The sequence below is a fragment of the Anser cygnoides genome, chromosome 6, assembly GCF_040182565.1.
Source record: "Anser cygnoides isolate HZ-2024a breed goose chromosome 6, Taihu_goose_T2T_genome, whole genome shotgun sequence".
NCBI classification, from domain to species: domain Eukaryota; kingdom Metazoa; phylum Chordata; class Aves; order Anseriformes; family Anatidae; genus Anser; species Anser cygnoides.
In genome coordinates, this window is record NC_089878.1 from 38,190,722 (window position 1) to 38,216,711 (window position 25,990).

Consider the following 25,990-nt stretch of genomic DNA (forward strand, 5'->3'; position numbering starts at 1 on the left):
TATTAATTCTTAGACTCACAGATTTCTAGCACGTCAACCAAATAAATAATACATCAAGGAAATACAATACGAACCAAGCTGTTGAATACAGCCTCTACCGTGAGGGCAAAAACAAAAAAAAATGTATTTGCAACAGACAAAAGAGGTCATTAGAAATTTAATACATTTTTTTGTTGTTGTTCTGAAAATTAGAAAAGCTTGTATAGATGGAGCTTTTTAACAGCAAGTCTGCTTATGCTCCACCATGGTCCAAAACATCCAGACCATCTAATGAGGTGCTAAATGCACTAATGTTCAAGCACTACCAATAATCCCCAATGTCATACAGCACCTTTTCTGATCATTTTGGACATGCCCAATACTGGAGAATCTAACTAAGAATTCTGCTCACAAACTTTTCTGCTGTGTCCAATTTAGTGACTAAAGCACATGAAAATATCAAAGTTAAAAATGCATGCATTTATATTTTATCCTCCTGACATCTCCTGTATGGAAAGTACTATTAATGTTGCGCACTATATAAAATGATTCAAGAACATCCACGGTTTTATTAGGCGTTTTTGTTTTACATAAGTGGACTAGAATGCAGTACTATTCATTATCAGCCTTTCCCAGCACACTGTTTTTGGTTAGTTTGCTCCTAAGAAACATTACTAGGCTTGAGCCTAAAAATAGATTGCTATTTTTGGCTATTTAATCACATGAGGAAAAGAAACAGTTTGTATCAGTCTTCTTTAATTTACAAAATAATTCCACGGTGCACCCTGCGCATATATCATGAAAATCACTGGCACACCACCGGCAGGCTCGCGCAGGGTGAGCTGCACGCCTGCTGCAGCTGAAGCAAAATGTGCTTTAAAAGATTCCAGCAACAATAGTCTTGTGACTAAATAAGAAACAGAAGCAGAAGCCATGAGCCAAGCAGATACCTATCGGTTTCCTTGAGCTTAATCTGATTAAAACATGGCTCTCAAAAATGTTAAATAGAATGCCACGTCAGAGAGCAGGCATATGATAAAAATAGTTCATGACAGGAAATCATTATTAAACCAGCATTACTAGTGTATCTGTTATGGAAATTTCCCTGTAATTTTTCAAGGTTTCCCCTTATGCTTTTCTTGAGTTGTCTGTTACACTTTTTTTTTTTTTCCTCAATGGCGTTTAAGTTTGAGATGTAAAAAGAAAATTATCACTGCAATTTTCCAACTAGACTCTGCTCAATACCATCTCAAGTATGTCATACATCATCTTGTCATTCACTTTAACAAGAAATCACATAATATTCATAGGCAGAAAATAATCCAAAACGGGCAAGTGCCACTACGGCAAAAACACATTCATATGACATGACAGGAAAAATCTTAAATTCAATGGCTTTCGTAATGAAAGCATCTCACAAAATTTTAAGTGGGGGAAAAGCTGCAAGGGATGACACAAGAGCTCTTCTAGAGTCCATCAACCAGATTTAGGAAAACTGAACTTTTGATAATATACTATCACGGATCAACATTAACATTTTTAAAAGCTCACATAAATAAAGTAAAATTCAGCACCCGTTCCCGTCCTTCTCTCTAACGCTGTCCTCCTCACAAACATCCCCTGGCTCACTGTGCCTTTGGAGCACCCCATAAAACACAGGCTAGACTCGCAGCATCTTGTCTTGCTTTCAGTTACCTACTCCAGGAAAAGCTTTTACAAAAAAATACTTAAATAAAATACTTTTACAAGGAATTATCTTACACGGCTAAGACCCATTAATAAAAACCTATTTTGGCATGCTGTGGAAATTTCAATAAACCTCACCCCCCAAAATCTTAGTTTCTCTTTTCAATATTGTTGGCGAGGAGGAAGCCACCGCCACGTGGTGTCCCCACTGCAAATGGGGGTTTAGGGCGATGCTGGACGTGAAGAGGAGCCCCGGTGTAGGTATCTGCCCCTCAGCGCCAGCCCTGCAGGCCGCGGCCCCTCAGCACCGCCCCGCTGCCCGGCAGGCCGCAGCGCTGCTCGGTGCGAGCTAGGTGAATTTCAAGCTGTTGAATTTCAAGCCCGACCCGTGACTCAGAGTCATTTGCCACAGAAGTACCGTAAGACACGCACGTGGCATGGGGGAAACCAAGAGGAAGGAGGTCCAGGCATTGCTCCTCCAAAGAGAGGCACATCTACACGGGCCTGGGGCCTGGCTGTAACTGAGCTCCGCACACCTGAAATCCAAGCTTGGCAACGCACCATGATAAGCAACAAGAATTTTTGCAAAATAGTAGAGTTCCCGTATGTTTTTTTTAAGTGTTTTCTAGAACCTACATGATTTTTGTCCTTTGATGTCAGCCCATCTGTCCCACAACAGCCAAGCTACGTCTGACCCGGCATGAAGGGGACTGCACATCCTACTGCTGTGGTGCTTAAGCCTTATTCCACAAAGAGTCTTCCAAGACTATCTATTCTTCCTAATATCCCTCCCGCATTAAGAAATTATTATCTACTAGAAGGAGTAATCAGCTCATGGTTTTACTACAGTCATCCTCCTCAACAATGCAGAAAAATACCCGAGCATGAAGCATTAGAGAGTCAAGGTTCAAAACATCAAGATTTATTCAGATAAATGCAAATTTATTTAGATCTCAAGGCAACACGATTGAACACTGCCTATTGATACAGAAATGCCCAGCTGCTGGCAAATCCAGAGCCTGTATCTCTGCAATAGACTTCTACCAGGACATGTGCAATGTCAGAGGGAAGGATGCACAGCCTGAAATGCCAGGAGGAAAGGCCAGTGACAGTTAAAATGTCAGAGTGTGGCAAAACACAGAAAGGGAAGGAGTGTGGAAAGCCAAGATGAACTAAGCTGGAGTCATCTGCAAACTGGTCTGCAAGCGGTGCCTGAAAATTACGTCCAATGCTGTTAAAAAAACAAATAAAACAGAGGATCAGCCACACAGCGAAAGCTTACTGGGAAGAACAGAACTGCTCTCACCCAACACCAAAATCCTGAAGCACGGATAAGGCAGGGCAGTTACTCTGCTTTCTGAATGGCGCAGAAGACCCCAAACTAACGGACACCCATGTCCATGAAGCAGAACCTCTCTCCCCGCACTGCCCAGCCGGCTCCAGCCTCTCCAAGCCCGTGACAAGGGAACAGCACCGCACATCCCAGCTGGAGCCAGGGCAGGGGGCAGAGCAGGCTCTTTGCACCACAAGCACGTCCAACAATATGCCTCTCTCATTTACTGCCCCCCTCCGATCCGCTTTCTCTATATTACCCAATGAAACAAGACATGGTGCAGGGGAAAAAGAAGCAATCTTATGGCTCTTAACAGCAAAAATACGTACGCGTACAGTTATATGGAGGACCAGAATGCCTCCAATCACTGAAGGCTAAAGGAGTCATCCACTTCAGAGGAATGGCCAGTAAATAAACAAGAATCTGCAAAGCTATTAACTGCAAGTAGCAATTTCAACATATGACATGAAGGGAGAGAAGCATCCTATGTACTAAAACCACCGATACATCATAGAGCAGAGTCACATGCAAAATAACCTCTCACCTAAAGAAACTATTTTGCTTAAGAAGCCAAACAAAAACCATCTAAAATATTTATTGCCATTAATTTCATCCTTGTTCCATAAACTGCTTAAGAGACATGACATCATGCTAACTACCTAGACCTGTCTGGCTGATAATAGACCAGATTTTATGCTGAAGACTAAACTGCAGAAACGTGAAAGGGTGCAAATCCGCAGGTCATCAGAGATGCTGAACACAAATCTGACTTGCCAAAGCCAGAGCTGACAGTCCTGCAAATACAGAAGGTCTGGTGGTGGCAGAGGCTGACAGCGGAGAAACAAGTCTTGCAAGCCTTTTGCAAGGTTACTGCCCACAGCTCCTGGCTACGAGGCTTCTCCACAAGCCAAGGCATTTCACAAAACACAGCCTGACAAGTTTGAAAAAATGTTAATACTAATTAAAGTTCAGAGCAGGGCGTAGCTGGGAAAACGTTCAAAAGTAGCCATCACAGAGCAATCCATCTCCAATATAGATAAGTGCATCTCAAGTCAGACCTTCTCCCCCCAGTCACAAACATCCCCTGCCTTCCACGTGGCACCTCGCAAACGAAGCGAATGCCTCAGCACCAGTCATCTGCACCCAAACGCACCCGCTGCCAGGAATTCAGACGCAGACCTTGAAAAGTCAACCAACGCCTAGCGTCTTGCTTCCAGGTCACACCACAACCGAGGACGGGCTGATTTTCAGGTTCCATTTTGTACACGATGAAAGTCCAAAACAGCACTGCTAGGGCACTCGCAAGTTGGTTCAGTTCGGTTTTAAACATGATAAACTTCCCAAGACTCAAAGAAAGAGCAGCTAATGAAATTTAGCGTGAAGGAGACAAAGAATCGTTGCTGAATGTGTGTACCACCTAAGCCTAATTTTACTGCAGCCACAAACTATAGTGTTTCTCCCTATGAACTTGTTTCAGCTCCTCTTTGGGGCAGTTAGAAACTTTCAATCCACCAAGAGAAAGGTAATAGACAAAATAGTTTTGATTGCTGCAGTTCTGGAATGAATTAATGATTTCATCAATTTTACAGCATATATTCATCAAAAGCTTATTTAATAAATTAAAAAACGAGAAAGTTGCTGCTTTCTTACTCTGAGTAATCTCTTCAAGAAGACTATTTCCAAACATTTAAAAGAAAAGTGTATTTTACAATAGGAAAAATAAATATACCACATTTCAAATCCATTAAAATATAAAGTTCTGGTTACAGGCGCAACAATCTGCCTAATTAGTTTTTCCTAATTAGCAGGATGCTCTAACCTCTTTAATAAGACTTCTGTGGACAGAATGTTCCATATTGGTTATCCATCTGAGGGAAAACTAAACAAATACTTCTGGAGTACAGCTAATAGACCGAGCGTGGTCAGGCTTTGTGGTCAGAAGGCTGCTTGTATGGTCTGGCACTTAATACTGGCAATCTGCAGAGAGACGAAATACTCCACCTACAATGCACCACAGCTCGCATTACAACCCCCTTGTAACGTTGGCATTTTAGAGACGACATCCAAGATACTACAAGCAAGAGTTTATTAAAGTTACGGTTTTAAATTCCACAGCACGTGCTGGGATAGAAATCAAAAGAAACAAACACACGTATAGTCTAAAATGTACTCCACAAAGGTGAGTTAAAGAGATAAGGGGAAGACAAATACCAAAGTGATAACGTAACAACCCCGAGCATGTAGCACAGTCAGGTTTTTTACCTTCCTCTTCATGATTCACTCATAGTCAAGAAATTAATAGGCAACAATATTATCTTCGACTGCTATCTCATCCAATAAAAAAACATTCCTGTTATTACTATATCTCGACCACATAATGCAAAGACTACTGGCTAAGAGAAATGCAGAGCCCCAGCAACATCTGGGGTCAGCGGCAGATGTCTGAGATAAGAAAATTCAGGCCCCTGTTTTGTTAGGAGTTTGCAGAACAGCTGCTGATCTTCATCCCAACAGCTGAAATATCCTTCACACAGCCTAAAAATGCAGGAAGCAAGCAAGCTTCTCAAATGCTCCTCCACCTGAGCTCTGAACATGTTGGTCTTGCACCCACCAAGGGATCTCTTGAAGGCAGAGAAAAGCTATTAGATCCTTCAGTATCTAAGAAAACTGAGCCATGTGCATAAGAAATATAATTGAGGAACAGTCCCTTGGAAGATGCCTGCCAGAGACACCATAAATCTTGTCTTCTAATATGACTGAACCCCAGAGACCCCATGCAATTCACAATGTCTATGACCTTCCATACATCTGTTAATGCTGGTAAACAGTGTTTTAGAAGTGTCCTGTTTCGAAACTCCTCTCTATGACATCTTCCTAGAGATCTTCAGTCTTGGGTAAGACCTGAGATCTGCATTTAAAGCACTTAAGACCTGAACACCTCAAGAGCCACAGAAACTACTCAAGTCTGACTCAAAAGTAGCTTGGGGCCACAAGGTCCTCATGAGATTTCACGCAGGCCTTGCAGAGAGTAAGCACTATTGTAAACCAGATTCAACCCATATAAACTCGAGTAGACATTAACGTTAAGTCTAGAGCAGACAGCTCTGTAACTAAGTTCCCTTTCTTACAGGGCCTCTTGGCTGGTATCTTGAAGGCATCATCAAAAGTGACCTTGTAAAGACAAAGGCTCGTTCTAGAGGATCCTAGTCAAATGAACTTCTCTCCCAGTCAGGATACTGATGCTCTGTGAAAGTAACAGAGAGAAAAGGGGAAAACAGCAGGGTCATTCAGCATGCCCTGCATGATACCAGGGCAGGCACGGAGCTGCTAATTGCTCCTAGGATAACCACGGGTCATACTAAGAGGTGCATCATGCCTGATGGCGAGCTCAAGTTCCTCTCAAAGCATCTACTGATTTTCAGGGAGCTGATCAAAAAAAAAAAAACCAAACTCATTTAGAGGCTGTTGTTTCATCCTAAAGTCAAAAAAAGAACAAACAAGAAAAAGGCTAGTCTAGTACCAAAGACAAAAATAATTTTACCAAATGGGGCAAAATAGTGAGGCTGGTTGTAGAGAACCCCTGCGCTCACTGCCCATCACCACTCTACCCATTAACTGCATCAGCCTCTGCCAGTGTCAGGATGAACTGGACATCCTTGAAGGAAAACAGGGCTAAAGCACACATTCCTTTTTTTGTCAATGGCTACAAGGCAGACAGAAGTTATGTCTGGCAGTGTAAACAGTATGATGTAGCATAGCTCCTTCAGAAATAACATCTAATTTTGGCTCATCTACAATTTATTACAGGACAGCTATAACAAGAGAAATTCGCCTCCTAAAGTTAATTTAGGAATCATTTCCCTCCAAAACAAAATAAATAAAATAAAAGACAACTTTTTCATTACAGTTTCTCCAGAAATTTGTCTTCTTGCATAATTTTAGTATCTTTAGCACTATTTCTCCGAATACATTTGGCATATAAAATTTTTTAGCTGCTGCTATGTTTCTAATAAAATTGATTACCAGGAAATTTCTGCATATGCACAGTTTAAAATAATTCTGTTCCTCGGGGTTTAAACATAGAGATGTCGCTATGTATGATAACTGTTTCATGTTTAGTGAGTTACAACTATTCTGTCACAAGTATGAAATGCATTTTGCTCACAAAAGCCAAAGGCACTGTCAAACCTGCAGCACTCTGCAGAAGAGTAGGAAAAAATGCCTGCAAACTAACAGCTACTAGATAATGGTCCCATTTATCATTCTTAAATTCCATCTTTAATTAAAAATGGGATATTCTTTTACATAAATAAAAATTGCAGATATTCTCGAATTACTCCTCTCCTTTTTTTTAATTCACCCATATGTAATATACATAGCATTATATGCATTCAAAAATGTCTTCATATAATAATACTCCACGGAAAAGATCTTTTCACATTCCAAATAGACACATGTCTTCATTATATGCAAAATACATCATGTTTTACAAAAATCACTCAAAGAAAATACATGTTAACAAGACTCATAGCAAGAATACTGCTTAGCTATAACAACAAAAACAGTTGAAATAATTTTTCTACCACTTTTTTTAGAATAATTTCCTTTTTTTTTTTTTAAACCATTTTATAAATCATTAAACATTTTAAGTAGTTACATCAGGTGAAATTGGTGTGAGAAATGTTAGGCTAGATATATCTTTCTATATGTATCAGTCTAGATATATCTTTCCTCCTAGTAATTACTAGAAACAGTATGGATAACAGGTATAAATTCTTCCAGTAAGCCATCTGAACAAAAAAATAAAATCACGTATCTACTTTTGATGTTCTGTCTTGTGTTGTTTCCTTCATTCTTTCTTAAAGTTGCTATTATACAGAAACATAAGGTCCAGTGCGCAACAAGTAAAATTAAGAGAGCTAAACCAAAAAATGATGAACAATTCGGCAAGGTTATAAACATAAACAATAAAAAAATTAGTGCTCTGAAATGGAAAGCATTCTTTAAAATGACTGTGTCCACTGGACCGTCAGAGTATATGTGCAGGAGGGAGGGAGGAAAAGACAGGGACAAAGGACAGAGGCAAGAAAGGGAAAACACTGTCCAAGGAAATACGGAGATTGCAAAAAATCTTCATTATAAAATAAGGAGAAAAGCCTTTTGGTTGCTATTTGTCAAAGATATTCAAATGAATAGACAGAATTTACTTATTTTTTTTTTTTCCAAGGGAAGGTAAATTAATCATCATAATAAATCAAAGCATACCGATAGCAGGTATCATTCCCAAGACACTTGGGCTTACTAGCGTACGAGGGAGGAGGAGGAGGCAACAAATTGATCAAACTACAGTTTGGAGGAGTCAGAAGTCCGTATTAAATTTAATGCAGTCCAATGCACCGTCATTTGGCATATAATCAAACTACAGGCTAGGTATATGCTGCATATTTATTAACAGCATCACAAATCACCAAGTCAAGTATTTTATGGGTCGGTTTAGATCAGCATTTCAGTTTGATTCAGAAGAGCGTTTATGGAGCGACTCTAACCACCACCCTCACTCACTGCGCCTCAGCTCTCACCAGAGTGGTCTCCAATGCCATGAACTGTTTTTTTTTTTTTTTTTTAGACAAAACTAAACCAGGAGGAGATGCTTCTGGAGCGTATTTAATGCACTCAGGCCACCTCTTATGGACATTCAGCGCACAAGAAGCAGGGGACACTGAATAAGGCGCCGCGCGATATTGGCCCAGGAGCACCACTTTGCCCTGCAGCTTCCCCGCAGCACTACCAAGCCGCAGCACTTGTTAACAGCCATCACCTGCCTACATAGCCACGCGCAGGTTACAATCCTGTAAACGGCTGTAATCACAGAGGAACCGAGGAGATAAACCCAGAAAACAACCTCCAACACATTCCCTGGAGTGACCTACCTAGCCTTTCCGTATCCCAAGGGCTGGCTCGGCGCATTCAAAACACAGGCTGCAACTCTGGGGCACCCCAGCAGATGCTAACAAACACCCCAGAGCTGCATGACCGAGCTGTAGGAGTACTGGTTGTCCTCCCAGCCCGTAACACCCACGTTGGTGCCCACGGCAGTGGGATTCCCTGTAGGAAAGGCGAGTGGCTGCTGGTGCAACATGGGCTGCCCTGATGGCGGCCCTGGGCTGGCGGTGAGGCCTGCCCACGGTCTGAACTGGCTGACACAAAAGAGAAAGAAATAGGGTAGCACTCAGGGCTGAGCAACACCAGTTGTTAAATGCACGAAGAATGCAACTGCTCAGAAAGCCCGTTTTGAAGGCTTTTCTTTCCCTACACCACTTAAGTAGCCAGTACAATCTGCTGCCAGAAAAACATCCTGTGACAAACTGTGAGATGAGAGAAGTGACCATACGAAGAAATATTTTAAATCGTCTCATCTGCACTCCATTTAGGAACCCCCAGCTTCTGAAAGGTTTAACGTTGCCATGACGAGTCCAGGATACCTCCTGTGGTACAACTGGACGTCGCGTCCAGCGGCCCTCCAGATGCCCCGCTGCCTCGCGCCTCTGCTCCGCACGGCAGCAGCCACCCTGCGGCGGATCCGACCACAACGCGCCTCCCGCCAGCAGCCCTCATGTCTACAGCTCCTCCTCACGTTGGCTCCACGCTAACCTTCCTAACTAAATTCTCAAATTCTTGGGCTGCTGTAGACTGGCAGCTGAAACGGCCCCGGCAACCTGAGGCGCGGCGCTCTGAGTTTCACGGAAAGGCGACCTTCGGTGCACGGGGGCCAGGATAACGCTCGCAAAAAGAAAAAAAATATCGGTGTTAACGGAGATCTTCTCCCAAACTGTTTTGCTACAAACAGTTTGCGTTACATAAAATCTCTTTTTTTATTATAAATAATTCACAAAATTCAGCCAAGCTGTAAGTACCCGTTAAGAAAGCTAGTTATTTATGACACCGGAATATAAAGCGATAAATCCAAATCACGTGCAAACCAAGTACCTGACAACATTCGTATCACTTGTTTTATAGGTACAAAAAAAAAGATTAGGAAAAAAGCAGCACAGAACAACAAAAAAAAAATCAGGATTTTTTTCTTTATTAGATATAAACCAAAAGCTGTTTCTTTCCTCTTGGAAGATCAAATTAGTGTTACGGACTAAAATGACAATGAATTCTAGAAAGTATCATATTCTTTATAATATAGTACTGTATATATTTGTTATTTGAAAATAGAAATGTAATCTATAAGTAATCTAGAAATAAAATATATGCACAGCAACCATTTAAAAGGACAGATAAAATACTCATTAAAATCCTAAGTGCAGAAATACCGAATCATAATGCACAATTTCATTACATTTTACTGCTAGCAATGTAAATATCAATTCTCCAGGTGATTCATAAAATTCATTTTAGAAAGAAAAATAAGGATTTCCCCAGGCACTCAAGAACATAAAGGAAAAACACATGCTACAGTTTGAAAAAACAGACTGTTCTTTCATTGTCTCATCAGAATATTTTTCTGGAATTTCAGCAAATCTTTTACACATCAAACGGACAACTGCCATTTCGCATTAGCACTGTCTATAGATCATGCACCAATCGCAACTAGCTTACTTCCCACTCCCGCACCTCTCGTTGCATTGTGTTAATCATTCTCATCTTATTTGTGCCGAAGTTGAGATCATATATACTTCCACTGACTTCAAAGGAGGGAGCCTTGATTTAAATTCATCTAAAACCCCTTTTAACTATCCAAATTGTGAAACTGCTTAATAACGGGAGTGTAGTTAAGAAAAACGCACATCGGGCAAATGATACTACTAAACTTTTTTTGGAGACAAGTGTGCATGTGGGGGGGGTTTACACACCAAAAAAAACGTAAAGAAAACCTGTCACTTTTAAAATGAATAGCTACCATCTGCCAGGATTTTATCTGAGGCAAAGTTGATTAATGCAAAGTGAATGTTTAAGATCATATTGCTGCCTGCCTGAATAAATTTCAGGTAGTTTAGTTACAAAATTATTTGTCCCGTTTCTCAAAAGATTTTTTTGCTGTCGTGTGTCCTCCCCCCCTCACAGTTTTTCACAGCCAGACCTAAGAATAAAAACATTCACTCTCAAAACGTCGCAGTGCACAAGGGCTTCAAGCAGCAGAACTTTGCTTCTGGCTGCTCTGCGCCGCGGCAGCAAGGTAATTAATCTGCCCAACAAAGGAGAGCCCACCTCCTTCGCCGACTTAGGAAAACTTTCAGGCAGCCTCTCCGGGATACTGAAAAGTAAAATTTTAGCAGTCCAGTCCTGAGCAGAGACAGAAGACAGCAGTGGTATTATTCAACGTATGAAATGACTTTGTCCTGAGACTTGACTTAAGCCTTTTACTGGAGCAGTAACCTTAATTTACACTGTCTACCCATGAAAAAAATAATACTAGAATAGATTGTTTTGTCAGCCTTAACAAAGCATGGATTTATATTAGCGTTCTGATAAAAATAGTTCTCAAACACATTAGATTTTACACTCTTCTGAAGAAGTTTACTTAAGCGGTAACATTTTCCAAAGTTTTCGGAACAGATTTGGGGCGGTATTAAGCTAACAACACCGAGCCCCGTTCTGCACGTACGTCCCCACGTGACGCGCGCTCAGCATCAGATGGCCTCCAAGCTCCCCGCGGCAGAAAGGAATTCACACCCCTTATTCAGGCTGGGACAACCTCCATTATCCAGGGCCATAAAGCGGAGGGTATCATCTGCGACACGCTGCGGAGCTTCGTGCGCTTCCATATGGACGTGTGCGCCCTTCGCATACACTCTAAGCTGGCTGGACAGGAGCCAGCTCTGGTCAGAAGTCACCAAGTTGTTTCAGCTCGGTACACGGTGCCTGTGCCTTGGATCTCGGTAGGGCTTATTAGTTGAGGCTCAACACGGCGCCGGTAGGGCCATATGGCCTTCTGGTGCGCCGCTAGCTCACAACCAGCTAGTTCAAAGCGTGGGCAGAAGGAATGTCTATGTGTTTGCACAAGCCCATGTTAACTAACCTTGGTGAACTCAACGGATTATTTTTTTTTTCTGAAAAAAAATAGAAAAGGAAGAAACGAAATCAAGTTTAGTGCTAATGAAATGAAAGAAGTAATGACCCTTTATGCAGCTAGGGAGTGTGAAAGAGGAACTCGGGATGAAGCACCCTCTCCTACAGCCGTCTGTCAGCGAACTTTGCCCCTTAAATGAAGGGGATCTGTGATTCCTGGTACATCCCCACAGCAAGGTAAGCACACTATGATTTGTACCCACCAGCAAGGCTATAGAAATGAGGAAGTTACACCCACGTTATTTTTAATCAGAGATAAGACCCAAGCCCTGTCTTCAGGGGGTACCAGCTATTTCGTTTAGTCGCCTTATTTCTCTGCCCCTTTGGGTCACCCGATCAAAGTACGAAAGATGGTTCACCAGCCTATTCTCTAGGACTATGTTCCAAGTCAATCTGGCATGAATACACCATTCACACACACTTTTTAAGCTCACAATGAGAAGGGAAAAAAAAAAAAGGATACCAAAATAAGGGTCAACTTTTATTCACCTACATACTAAAGCAAACACACCATCAAATATGCAAAAATAAGTATCGAGTATAAACTTTTCTAGGTATGTGGTTATATTTCATTTAACATACTACTACACACACTATTTATTACCTGACCCCTACTAGGGCCAAAAGCTGGGAAGACCGCTAACCTGGGGAACATGATTCCTCTTCCCACACAGAGGATGCCCGTATTTGACATGCAGACGTACAGACAGAAGACAGAAGTGTTCCAGCACAAATGGGCATCTATGTATTCATCTTTAAAAGAAATGCCTGAAATTTGACTGCCTTGCTTCAATTCCAATCTTCAACTTCTTCCCCAGGACTTACTACTTACAGGTTGTTTTTATAAAAAAGAATGCATTTAGAAGGTACCAAGTACTCGAATTTACTAATGCTCACCCATGCAAGTTGTGTTATGTTTTCGTGGGATTGCTCGTACACTGAATTACTCACTGGAATACAAGATTACAGGATCACAATCAGAAAATGTTCAACATTCAACACCACCAGTTCGTCACTTAGCAAAGAATTCACTCTATAACAATGCATGCCTGTTTTTTTTTTCCTTATAGAGCAGAATGAAAGCATCAGATCTGAAACAATCTTTAATCTGGTAATCTTAAAATATTATTTAAAAAGCAAAACAAACCAACACACACATATCACCGTTATATACTCTTGGAATGTGATATACATTGCTCACCACCACACCCCTCAAATTTTTTCAGAGCTCTATTAATTGAAACAATGATTTTTCTTCTCTTTTGTAAAATGTAAAAAGCATAGAGTTTGTCTTTAAAATATAGTTGTCAAGTATCAGGGGGTATATATATACTAACATTTACCCTAGAGGTATTTCAGGGCACGAGTTTGTTACAAATAAAATCTTTATTCATATGAACAGCTACCTGGGGGGCAGTACTGACTGTAACACATAATATTTATATTTATATATATTTTTTTTTGAAAATAATTTAGCAGTACTATTAAAACAAACTGGAAGCTACAATGCACTTTGTTTTCAAATCAAAATCTTGTACTCTTTTTTGTATTTGGATCACATTTTCTACAGAGAATAGCCTCTATTAAAACAAAAATGTGTTCTTGTGTGTCATGTTGTTTTATTATTTTAAATTTGTAAGTTATTTCATGGTAATAAAGATTAAAATTACAGGAAAAAGAAAAGCAACTAATATTTACCTTTTCATGAAATGTTTTAATAATATTCTCAAATTTGAGAACTTTCCTTAACTAAGGAAAAAAATATCTACAAAAAAATCACTTTTGTTAAAGGCTTCTTCGAACCAGTGAAAAGTCATTATGTGCTATGGAAAACAATTTTCAACAAGATCACACATCTACATTTATCAGAGAACTTAAGCTGTCTGAAGCAAGCTGGGAGACAAAGCAGACAACACATCGGCTCCGCAGCCTGACGGAGGAGGTCACGACTCTGTGCCGGACCTCCCTAATTTATGGAATAAAGATGCTAATATTCCTTCAGCCGATAACAAAATTCTGGGGTTGCTGCAAAAAGTTTTCTACAAAAAGCAGGCAGTAACACTGCCCTTTTTCAGCCTGTTTCAAACGCTGCAATTTGGAAACTGCCACCTAGTAAAGGCTGCATTGCTGTGACTCCTGGGGTGAAGGAGCGTAACGCAGGACTGCATCACAACTCCCAGAGAAAAATCTCACTATTTCTCAGCAGCTGAAAATTTGGAGAAGAGACAAAACCATCTTGCTCCTACTACTCAGAGAGAGACAGCAGGGAAGTGGTAGAAAGGAGAGATGAGTTGCAGAAGTCCTTGTCTCCTCCCTTTCCAACAGGAGGAGGCTCTGGAAAGCTGCAGTTGGACCAAGCGCATCAAACTCCTCGTCCTAACGTAGCCCCCGCGCAGACACCTCCTTTCCAATCAGGGCAGTAAGGAAAAATCACGTGAGTCTCTGCAGGGCAACTCAAGAAAGCTCTGAGAAACGCTCTGTGGCTCTAACACATCCCTCTCTATATCTGAGCACATTAGGTTTACCAGCTACGTATGCCACCTAGAAAAAGCTGCTTACAGGCTGCTGAATTTAGGGCACGCATCGCATGGTTGATCTTCCATACTCATCAGGGCATCCGTCCTCCTTTAAGGAGATGAATGAAGATGGGAGGTGGTTTAACAACACACAAAGAAGACATGAAAATAGACATGAACATTTTCTGGAGAAACACAGCACTGCCTTTACATCACATCAGGGAAGCAATATAAATCTGTGCAGTGCTGCAGATGAAATCCTAAGTCTGTGATGCCTTCCAAAATACGCGTGTTCCCCTTGAAGGGCAAGGATATAACTCCCTGCAACAGTCTGGGTAGATCTCCTCGCTCTTCAGGGGAAGATCACTCACGGTGCACTGAGACATCGGCTGCTCCGCTCGCAGCAGGAACTTGGCCACCCCGGGTCTCGCTCGAGGGAGTACACGTCTGTTCTCTGATAAATAACTATTTGCAAGTTCATCACAAACTCACTGGTCACTGCAGAGTACCTCATTTTAACATCTATCATTGTTCAGCTCATGGTCTGCTTCAAAAGCACTTTTTAAGGCTGTTACTCAATGCACCGAACCTCACTTGGAAAGTAACAAGGCTGCCTTCTTCCCATAGCTAGCTCATATGAACAGAAGTATCTGTCTTTTAAAAGGTATACATACAGCCGTATGCTGTATACATAGAGCAAAATTATCAGGAGAGTTTGCATCAGTATTATTTCAAGCTGCTAGTTTGTGGGAGAAATAAAGTACAGCTGGAAAAGCAAAATTCAGTTAGGCGGCACAGTTACCAGGAGGGTTTGCACTTGAAATATTTGTGACCTTTCTGTATCATGAAATGCACAAACAGAAACAAGGTATTTATGAAATGTCGTATTTAAAAAACATCACTTGGAAAAGAAATTCTTTTTGTTCTACAAATAACGTCAATGCTGTAAATAATGTAGATCTGCTATTTCCCACTACCTCACAAGAAGGTTTAAATATTTAAATGTGTAATTCAAAACACACACTCCTGCCAGTTTGATAATTTCATCTTCACAAGCAAACTACTGCCTGGGAAGCAGATCTTAAATGGTTACTAGCAAGCCAGAAATAAAAGAATCAATGTTAATTTTAATCAATGATTTTTCTAGTAGGAGAGAGTAGTCAGCCTCATTAGGTTGTAGTCTGATGCATTTATGCTTTCAATTTAATAAAATACTTGAAACATTCAATTACAAAACAAACATTAAAAATACGGAAAGTAGAAGGTACCTCTAATCAGTTTTCCTCTCACCAGTCCTATCAGCCCTTGTTCCTAAAATTTTATCCCGCAGCTGAGGATAAGGTACATATCCTTTTTTAGACACTGCATCTTTGTGAACTTTGACTATTTGATTCTGTCTAATCAAACCCTAACAGCATCAGCAAAGAAAAAAAGCTTTCTTCTCTTTAAGATGCACTATTGGTTTGATCAGATTTATTTGTTGTCAGTAAAGGTTATATTTGCACATAAGTCTATGACAGATTGCAAGTTTATTAACTTCAAGTGAGTTTTCAAGCTGCTGGGTTGTTTTTTTTCCTTTTTTTTTTTTTTTTTTAAAGTCATCGTCATTCCCCCCCTTTCCCAAGATGTGGGTTACTTGACAAATTGGAGCTAAGTTATCTTGGGTCAATGTAACTGTAAGTTAAACTAATGAAGTGTATGTCTATGAGTGATGTCTGATTAGTTTAATACAGTTAGTGCTGGACAGCTTGGGCTGCTGACCTTGAAGGAACACAGATAACATTGCGATGCGTTGGAGGATGTGGTTGTGATACAAGACAAATTTACATAACAGTTTGTCATATATACTCCTCCAAAACAAAATTGTTGCAAAAGGAAAGCAAGATGAAACCAACGATAAATGCCTTGCGCGAGACAAACGGGAAGAATAATTATAATGCTTGGCTTGGAACAGCAGCTTATTTGAAACGCACGCCAGAAGCAGGAAGAGAAAAGGTGAACATGTGTACAGTGTGCATTCAAAAACAGACTGAACACTGGGTTGGGGAACCCTGTTCAAATGCAGCCTTCTACATCACAAGATCTACTCTTGAAAATATTACATTCCTTCCCTGCTCTATTATACCTACTTGCTCCTTTCTGGAGTAACAAACACCAGACCCAGCTCCAAAGCCTAACTAGCTCGCTCAGGTGTACCTGCAGCCCTGCTGAAGTTAACTTTGTGGCTGAAAAGCAGGTGATTGTGCTGAAATGTCCCAGAGCACCAACAGTGCCTCTCCACGCAGGTGCAAAGTCAGCCAGGTGCTGATTTACAGCCGAGGCCGTGGTGCTGTGCTGTGCACCCCGGTGGTGCATGCACTGCACCGTGCACGGCGGCGCTGCCTCGCAATCATCTCACCACATCTCAACCGATCAGGTAGGGCAAGCAAAATTACTGGTTTTAAAGGCAGCTTGGTTCTGGAGTGACTGCTTCTCGCTCTGTGATAGCTATCTGTTGACCTAAATAGTCTGCTTTTATCAGCCCAGGTTCTAGCTGATAGAAATTTGCCACTTAAACACATAATTGACATCTACAGGTGCCGGCACATTACAGAACCGGACAATCATTAAGATAAAATGACTCCCTTAATCCTCTAGGTCAGCCAGAGTAGTACACCCTGATAAATCAGACTTGCTAATAGATAAACTGGGAGGGCAAGCAAGGAAACTTGCAGGGTTCACATCTGTGCCATCGTTCAACCAAATCAGTGAAAAACTGTTTAAACCCTTCCTTATTTCTGAAATCACTTGATAATTTTAACATAAGATGTACATATACGTAAATAGATATCCATACGCGTGCACTCTTGGAGACTTTAAAGGACTAGGAATGCAAGCCAAAGTATTTTAAGAAACTCTAAAGCACTGTGGTAGTTTCCCATATTTATACCCAAAGAAATCAGAGCAAGAAGATCAACTTGTTACTGTCCACTGCAAGTCTCCACCTGCCTGTGCACATGCACTTGCATGCACAGAACTGAAGATTCAGCTCAAGAGACCTCGTTAAAGGCCTCCCTGTAATTTGAGCTTTGAGGTTATTCAGCTCCTGTGTTACCTGTAATTTGGATTTGTTGGCACTGTCTGCATGAAATAAAGGGCAGCAGTCCGTGCTTTCCAGTGCCACTTCTTGGCAGGGAGCGTACAGAGCACGCATTCTTCTTTCAGCTCTTCCTGAAGAAGATCCATCAGCTGTTTGTGGGAGCCCCCATAAAAAGCTTCAATGAGAAGAACGGTCATCTTCCTAGTGCTTCGCTTCTGCCTGGACTCTGAAAATGACAACAGAGAAATACTTTACTGTAGAAATACCCAGGTTTTTGTTTTGTTTGCTTGCTTTTTGTTTTTAAGTAAAGGATATTGGAAAAAGCAGAAACATATTGTGAGGCCTTACAGTGCCTTCATTTTTCCTCTTCACGTTAGGTTCAAGGGTTTACTTCAAAAAATGGTACTTAATTATAATGACAACATTATCACATCTACTAGTTTCAACCATTACAAAGTGCCATTTGAAATTTTAAAGGAACCAGAACGTGCAGGACTTAAAAATATGGTATTTGTTTTGTTTTCAATCAAATATTTAAAAGTAGCTTTACTTTACACACTCATAAATACATCATTCTTCAACAGGCTAGAGGACATGTCCATAAAATGCTTTCTATTCACTTTTACACGGGTTTAACCCTTTTATTAGAAGTAGAAAAAGCTAAAGAACAATCCAAACCCATTTCAGGCAAAGCAGACCGGGGCCAGGGCTCAAAGGAGCCTGCCTGGGACCGGCAGTCCGAGAACCTGCCTGCATCCCCTGCTGCTGGAAGCTCCCTGGAGCAACGCACTCGGACCCCAGAGGAGATGCAAACCACATTATTTCTCAGTGCTCCAAAATGGCTGGAAGAGAACAACAGTGCCAGCTTAAGGAAGCTCTCACACACTCAGCCACGGGGCTGCTGACAAACAGGAAGCAAAACGTGTTGCCCAAAGCGAAGGGAAAGACGAAAACCCCGTGACTATTGCTCATGTTTCATGAGTCACGCACTTGGGGTACTGAAAAGCTGCTGCTCAGATGCTCTGACCAACGCCATCAAATAAAAACGCCGAAAACAAAACCCTGAGAAGTATTTACCATCCGTGACTGCCCCTCTGATGATTCCCTTCTCAAAATACCCTGACCAGGGAGGATTCTCCGCCAGCTTATTTGCTTGGGCTTCTTGTTTGATGCTGCATGTTGTGACCTGTCATTTCGAGTGGTTTCAGACTGTAATTCTTATCTTCTCAAAGGCTCTGATGACAAAAAGTGAGAATTCGGTAAAGAACTATGTACTCCCCACAAATTCTCAGTCAATCTCAAATCTCAACCTTGAAATTTAGTTAAAATCAAGTTCAGTTTTATATATATACAGATAAACGATATTTTTGTCTGTGATCAGATTTTAGAAAAATTGAAAACTACAAGTGACTTGCAGCAATCAAAAGATCAGCTAGCCAGCAACAAAAATCCAAATACTGCAGAAATTTAATTAGAAGACAAAATATAAGAGACCTCCAGATAGATTTGAGCCACTGGCTCATCAGTGTGCGAGATAAAACAGTGACATCGAACTTGTGGGTCATTACAGATCAATGAGCAAGAAGAAAAGTATCCCATGTTCATTCCTATCATAACACAGCCTGGATTCGGGTTCTAATTTGGTCTATTACTCACTCCCCCACGCTGTTTCAGGTACATTTTTTTTTTGACAAATATGTTCCTTTCAAAAGGAAAATAATCATCTTCTGGAAGCACAGACTTCTCTTCAGTTTGGAGTTTGCATCTTCGCAGGTAGCAAGGCAGATTCTGATCTCTTTTCCACTGACCTAATTTCAGAATCACACTTTTGAAATCACTGGCGTTTTCTGAATTCACAATGATGCAACTGAAATCCTAATCCCTACTCCAGAGCCCTTCTGGAACAAGCAGGGTAATAACTGCGATACAAACACAAGCTGTGTTCAGAATATGCACTATTCACCTACAGAACAATTTGCAATTAATTATGCCACGCTCGTCATCAAACGTCGCTGAAAATGTAACTCAAAGGAACAGAGGGAAGCTTTTTGCAAATTCAGCCCCCCTAAAAAAGGGGGTGCAGGAAAGGCTGTAAATGTCACTGAGTCAGTCACTCAGTGGGAATGAGTTACCGTGAATTTACCAATCATTAGTGGTATCAGTAATAAAGGAATGTGTTCATAAACTATCTGATCAAATTACACTTCATCAGACTAGTTCTGAAACTGTTTTTTATCACCAGCCTTTAGCTGAATCGACAATGTGCTCTCTGATTTTCTTCGGCAGCACTTCTCGCTGGCTTCTTTGGCTCTCACGTTTCCTTCTTACGGATCCTGGCACTTCTTCGGTCACTCTGCACTTACCTTCCTTCCTTTACATCTATTCCTTAAAGCATTTTGCAAGTATTACACAAACGTGGCCATACAACAACCTCCTTTTGGCTATTTACACCGAGAACCCTTTTTCCCAACAGGATGCCCTTGGGGTACATGTTAGGTAGCTCTTGCAGGATCCTAGTGTCATGCAACCTACGTGCAAAATAGGCTGTAATAATTTCCATCTTGTTTGATTTAGTAAAAACGTAACATAAAGAGCAGTATATGGTGGTGTTTTGTTTTTTGTTTTTAAGATGCTACTTAAATATGAAACCACTAAACAATGGTGGCAGCACAATACACGTCGTGGTTACTTCAGGGGTTGACTAATCTGGAACAACAAAAAAGCCAGCCACTGAACTGCATGTTTTAAAAACATACGTTGATAATGCAAAGGAAATTGCATTATACATAACTAATAATTCCTTGTATTTAAAAAGTCACGGAGGAGGCAGGACAGAGTCATTTACCTCGTATTTCATCCACATGGCTTCCAGTTTTGTTCACACACAAAAATAACATCTATTATTTTTGCTTTATTTCCCTTGCCCTAGCCAAGTTAAGGTAAATATGTACTATATGCTCCGTGGAGGTCTCAAAAAGACACATATGATAAATGGCCTGAGAACATTCACCGTATCTGATGGAATGTGATCCTCAATTAAATATAAATCACTCCAGGTATTCTTTTACCCATTTCAAAGAAAACAACAAACGTTAGAAAAACAGAACTGCTTCCCCTTTCCCATTACAGGGCTTCCTCTCCGCGGAGCCAGCAGCTCAGCCCCAGCCTCGGGAGCACAGCACCACGGCGCCTGCAAAATGCCTTGCGCCGCATGTACCCCATCCGCGTGCTGCAGCACCTTCCTCAGGACAGGCGTTAACAAAAACCAGCTGGGATAAGAAAAAGGCTGCTAAGCAGTAACGGTGTTAGCTACGTGACTATTACAGAGGTATGGTAAGGTGCTGATAAATTCAGGTACCTGGTGAGACTTCTCCTAAGTCAGTCAGCACCTCTCAGTGATGCTCGTCCAGGACTTTGTCACTCTGCCACGAGGTGAGCTGCTGCAGCAAAACAGCAAGTGTTGGACTCGCTGCAAGTCCCTAAACGGGCCCCTGTTTGTAAAAATAAATAAATAAATTTCTATTCTATACAGAGCAGTAATTATTTATTTTAAAGGCACGGAAGAATTAACTGTTCGACTAGCCACAGAAACCATCACTTCATTTCAAACTCTAGGTAAACACCAACTGAAGTTTTTTTTGTTAACCAGCCTAGGTAGAGAAAACTCGTCATTTTCCATGATTTATTAAGGAACATACATTCGCTCTTAGACACAGAAGTGTGGTTTCACAAGCATCAGCACCGCTCGCATCAGGAAGCCATAATTAGCTCTGTTCGTTGACGTACTCAGACAACATAAATTACAGATCGTGTGCAAATAGCTGTCCAACCAAATAGTTGAGCAACAATCCAAAACCAAGGGAATAACTGTTAATATATTCCATAGGTAGAGAGCTGCTATTAGTTACAGGAAATAAGGTATACGGTTTCAGTAATGATTGTTTCAACGGTCACAGTCCCACACACATGAGAAATTTATTCCACCGCCGTATCCAGAGCACACTCAGCTGGCTACAAAAGCCAGCAGGTATGCGTTGTGTACGTAAACAAACCTGCAGCCTTTGATGATTTCGGATAAATATAACGCAACGCCTATTACGGGTAAAACCTTTCAGCGCTCCACGTCCTGGCGAGGTGGGATTTCCCGAAGGGCCACCGCCGCCGTGCCCCCCGCCCCGCCTGGCTCCCGGCCCCGCACCGTGCACACACGCAGGGTGTAAGGCTCGAGGCAGCGCGCACACGCAGTAACCTACATTGAAAGCGGCCGCGGTGCCCTCCTACTCACGGCAATGACTCACAGAAACCCCGGAGCTGTACCTTTAGCACAACTGCATCTTGAATGTTTGACCAAAATTTAACTTGTATTTACATCACCCAAAAGTACCGGGGGTAAGTCATTACTGAACTGTACAGCTGCACCAAGTGAGAACGCCACTTGATTTATCTTTTATATAAATCACCTGGAAAAAGTAAGAAATAGCTACTTCTTTTGAGAAAGTGGTAAACCAGAACTGTTCACCTTTACTTGGACATCTGCAGCAGCAGCAGCATTAATCTGCTGGTGACACGCAGAAACCACGCTTTGCCCCATCCACCACCTAAGAGCTGCACGCACCTACACGACTGCTACCCTGAAGGCAGGCTGCACTGCACCGCCTGCTTTTATTTCACCAAATACTCAAACGCTGAATTTTTTGTCACTTTGCTTATGATCTACGTGTACGCTCGCTGAGACTGCGTTCGTTACGCTGACAGTCAGCTCCCAGCCAAAAACCCAAGCAGAGTGACAAGGAGAAAATGGCACAGGCCCAGCGGTCCCAGCCAGGTAAGTATTCCCAGCTGTGAACTCTGCCTCGAAATCCCTTTCAGGATCAAGCTTATTCACCGCCCTTATTTGAAGCAGTTGCTTAAAGGACTGCTAACTCATTCTTCCAAGGGCTATTTTAAGACATGCTGTAAAATCAGCTGCTCGTAATACACTTTAAAATGTGCAGTTAATTATTAATTTTTAAACTCGCTTTCAAAGTAAGAGCTTTGTGGGTCCCACTCTCGTGCTTGACAAGTCGTGCTCTCACACGTGTGAGTCACTTTCATTTTGATGCAAAACCCACATGGATGGCTACTGGCAGACCACTCATACCGCACTTACAGGCTCTACCACCAGTCCCAATGACAAACTCTTAAGTCAAGTTTTTAAGTTAAATATATTTTAAAAAGATTTTCTACGTTTCAAGCTTTTCTGCAGTATTGCCTTCCCTCTGACAACAAGCAAAGAGGTGACGTACATACAACTCACGTGGCTGGTTCAGGGCCCAGCAGACTCCTCCATCTCACAGCCTGTAGGGTTCTTATTTAAAACCTGCTTTTCGCTATTGGAGTGACTGCGAGCAATACAGATGCAGAAATATCCCACCCCAGAACAACAAGTGTGGATAATTTGTGTTCAGTACCAGAGGCTACCTTGACAGCAGAGGTGATGGGATGAGCAACCCTTATGAGTGTGACTCCTCCCCAGCTTCCTCATCCCAAAATTTGAGACCAGCCGCTAGCAGTCAGAAGCTTGCCTCTGTCACAGGCTGCAGCCCCACCAGAGAAGAACCATGCACTAAGATTCATAAACTTTAAGATTAAATTCCTCTCAAATCCACAGCATGACTTCAACTTCTCCAGCTTCTAAGCTGCATCCCCCATAGGAGCACCTTGAGGGCCACTTGTTTGACACCCAAATCCCTGCTCACCTACTGACAAGTAGCACCAATCCCCGGCTTCCTAAAGGAAACACATTTGCTCTTGCAACCTTTATTCTTGCTAGATTTCAGCAAGATATTGCAAACAGTAGAATTTTAAAAGAATTGTGACCTTAACCAAAAAGCACACTGTGAGGATTGCAGGGCTCGGTTTGTACATCTGTGCTTTCAGCCCTGAAATACAACAGCAGGACTCAGAAGTTACGGTTTAGAGATGTCCCACGGCTATTAATCTGGAGACACCCTGACACAAGGGACTGTCACGGCTCCTTTTGGGGGATACATATTTAAAAAGTAGCATGCCGTAAAATCTGTATGTTATCCTGTGCATGCTAAGTAAACAATGCTGCTATAAATCCTTAGGAAAAAGCTGTTAACGCACATGCAAAGTATGCGTTTTAAAACTCAGTATTTCCATTTCCATCGCTTTATTATTTTATCTATATAAAAGCACTAGTGGCCTTCATCATTTCATGCTGTTATTTTTTTCTTTCAGATATGAGAAAGCAAAGAAGTTTAATCATCAACGTTTTCTTTTCACCTTCTTTCTTGACATAGTTTAAGATTGTCATGAGTACTTTCCATCTATACTTCTAGCCACCCTCAATCAAAATCTTTGAAGATCTTAATCTATATCACAAAGTAAATTATTGCTGCTTTTTTTTTTTCCAGTTGAGAAAAACATCTGTGCATCACATTTATGGTTAACTCCAAACCACACACAGCCCCACTGCCTCGGCGGGGAAGTACACGTCTCCCTTTGGAGCACAGCACTCACGGGAAACAGTTGCAGGAAAATTTCACTGACCAATCTCCTGATTCGCATTACATTGTGAACAGCAATTACAATACACAGCTTGGTTTGCGTGTCTCTAACTGACCTCCTAAGCAGTGTACGTGAAACTAAGTACTATTCAGGGTATGGCACGAGGGTAACTAAATACTGCCTGCAAACTATTTTCGCATGTGCAGACTGAAAAAGATAAATCAAATATTTTTGATATTTAATTAGCAGAAAGCTTTCTTGATTTCTAAGCCAAAAGAGAATGGGCAAAGTCAAAGAAGAGGTGTGATGGAGAAACAGGGCCCAGGCTCTGCTGGGGAAATGACCATAGCCATGAGGACCCATTGCCAGCACACAGGATTACTCTTCCACTGAGTCTGTTCCTCTTCCTCCTTTTAATGGTCCCAATATATTTACAGAAGTATACATGAGTTCACTGCACAGCACTAGGTATTGAACAATCAGTCATCTTCACAAAATGTTCTGATTTTTGGGTAGCTCATCATCCAGTAACGGGCTTTTCAAAAGCAAAAATAATAGATCTAATAAGAGAATATAACCAGCAAATGCATGGTTATCAATTGTAATTGGTAGAAAATTAGTTACTCTGATTTAACAGTTAATTATAAGCTCCCATTTGCCACGTAACTCAAAAGCTTGGAATAGCGATAACTCAGTTTAACAGAGACTGCTAATGTTGGTTTACGGCACATTGGTTTTACCCAACTTTTTTGGACTGTGTTTACGACTCTTGAAGGCTCAAGACAGTTTTCAAGACTCATCTTTTTTCAGTAGTGTACTTATTGCTATAAATTTGATAACATCTGTGATCCTAAGTCTTCCATTAGGTTTAAATAGATGAAAGAAACTTGATTTAGAATTTCTCTGAGCGGATAGGGAACTAATAGGTGTGGTAATGGGAGACGTAGCGCTATTTTTAAACTTGACAGGAGACATATTAGTTGCTAGTTCCCTATTACAGAAAAAGCACCAGGCTGGTTAATAATAGGCTGGCATGTTGAAATTCCTCCAATTTATTAGGAATATGATGAGAAATGGGCTCCGCACGCTCTGGGCTTCAGACCAGTTTTTGTACAGAAAGGTACTCATTACAACCTGCATTTGTATCCAGTTTAAGCACATAGATACTTGTAAAAAACTACATGGGAACATTTTAACTAATTATATTTGAAAAGTTTTGTCTGTAGTTCATATTAGCTAATTAACTGAAAGACCAACCGCTTGTTAGAAGCCACCATTAACTGCTCTGCATGCTAATAAAAGCATCCTACATCAGAAAGTTTGTTTTCTACAGTAAATTGGAAGTGGTAAAACCTTAAACAATAAATACTGAATTGTTTCTCTATCACAGCAGTTTGGGATTTATTTAGCCCTTTAAAACACCCTTCTTGTACAAAAGCTGGGACTCCAAGAGTTAATTTAAACATTAGGCTTGGTAGCCTGAGATGTTTGGCAGCAACTTTTGAGTGGGCACAAGCCAGATTTATTTTACAGTCAGGAACTATCCATTTGAATATGTGATGAAAGGATCTGCATCTTCAGTCACACCTTGAGTCAATAAAAAGGATGGGATGAGTTCTACTGTCAGCTCTAGTTCTGCTGTGAAATCTGGGAGGAGTCCCCCACAGAGAAGTATTGCTAAGGGACAAACGTGTCACTTCACAACACACTCCAGTAAGGTTACTTCAAAATAAGATTCAACTGTGGAATTTTATTCTGGACCTTAACGGGCGTGCCAAATATATCTGCCATTTTATTCATGTAAAAACC

General features: G+C 41.2%; 1 protein-coding gene across 42 annotated transcripts in view; it reads right to left on the reverse strand.

The window, feature by feature from the left end:
- Positions 1–25,990, reverse strand: part of GTDC1 (glycosyltransferase like domain containing 1) — a 298,807-nt gene that overhangs the window by 222,519 nt on the left and 50,298 nt on the right. For 21 of the 42 annotated variants that reach the window (XM_048062846.2, XM_048062845.2, XM_048062852.2 and 18 more), the window contains 3 exons: positions 21,027–21,159; positions 18,746–18,903; positions 17,684–17,894 (listed from right to left, as the gene is read on the reverse strand). In XM_048062846.2, coding sequence (XP_047918803.1) covers positions 17,684–17,865 — 182 coding nt within the window. In that variant the 5' untranslated portion in view covers positions 17,866–17,894; positions 18,746–18,903; positions 21,027–21,159. Of the gene's footprint in view, positions 1–17,683; positions 17,895–18,745; positions 18,904–21,026; positions 21,160–25,990 lie in introns of those variants that run through there. The other 21 variants (XR_010832432.1, XM_066999692.1, XM_066999691.1 and 18 more) reach the window with 4 other exon arrangements.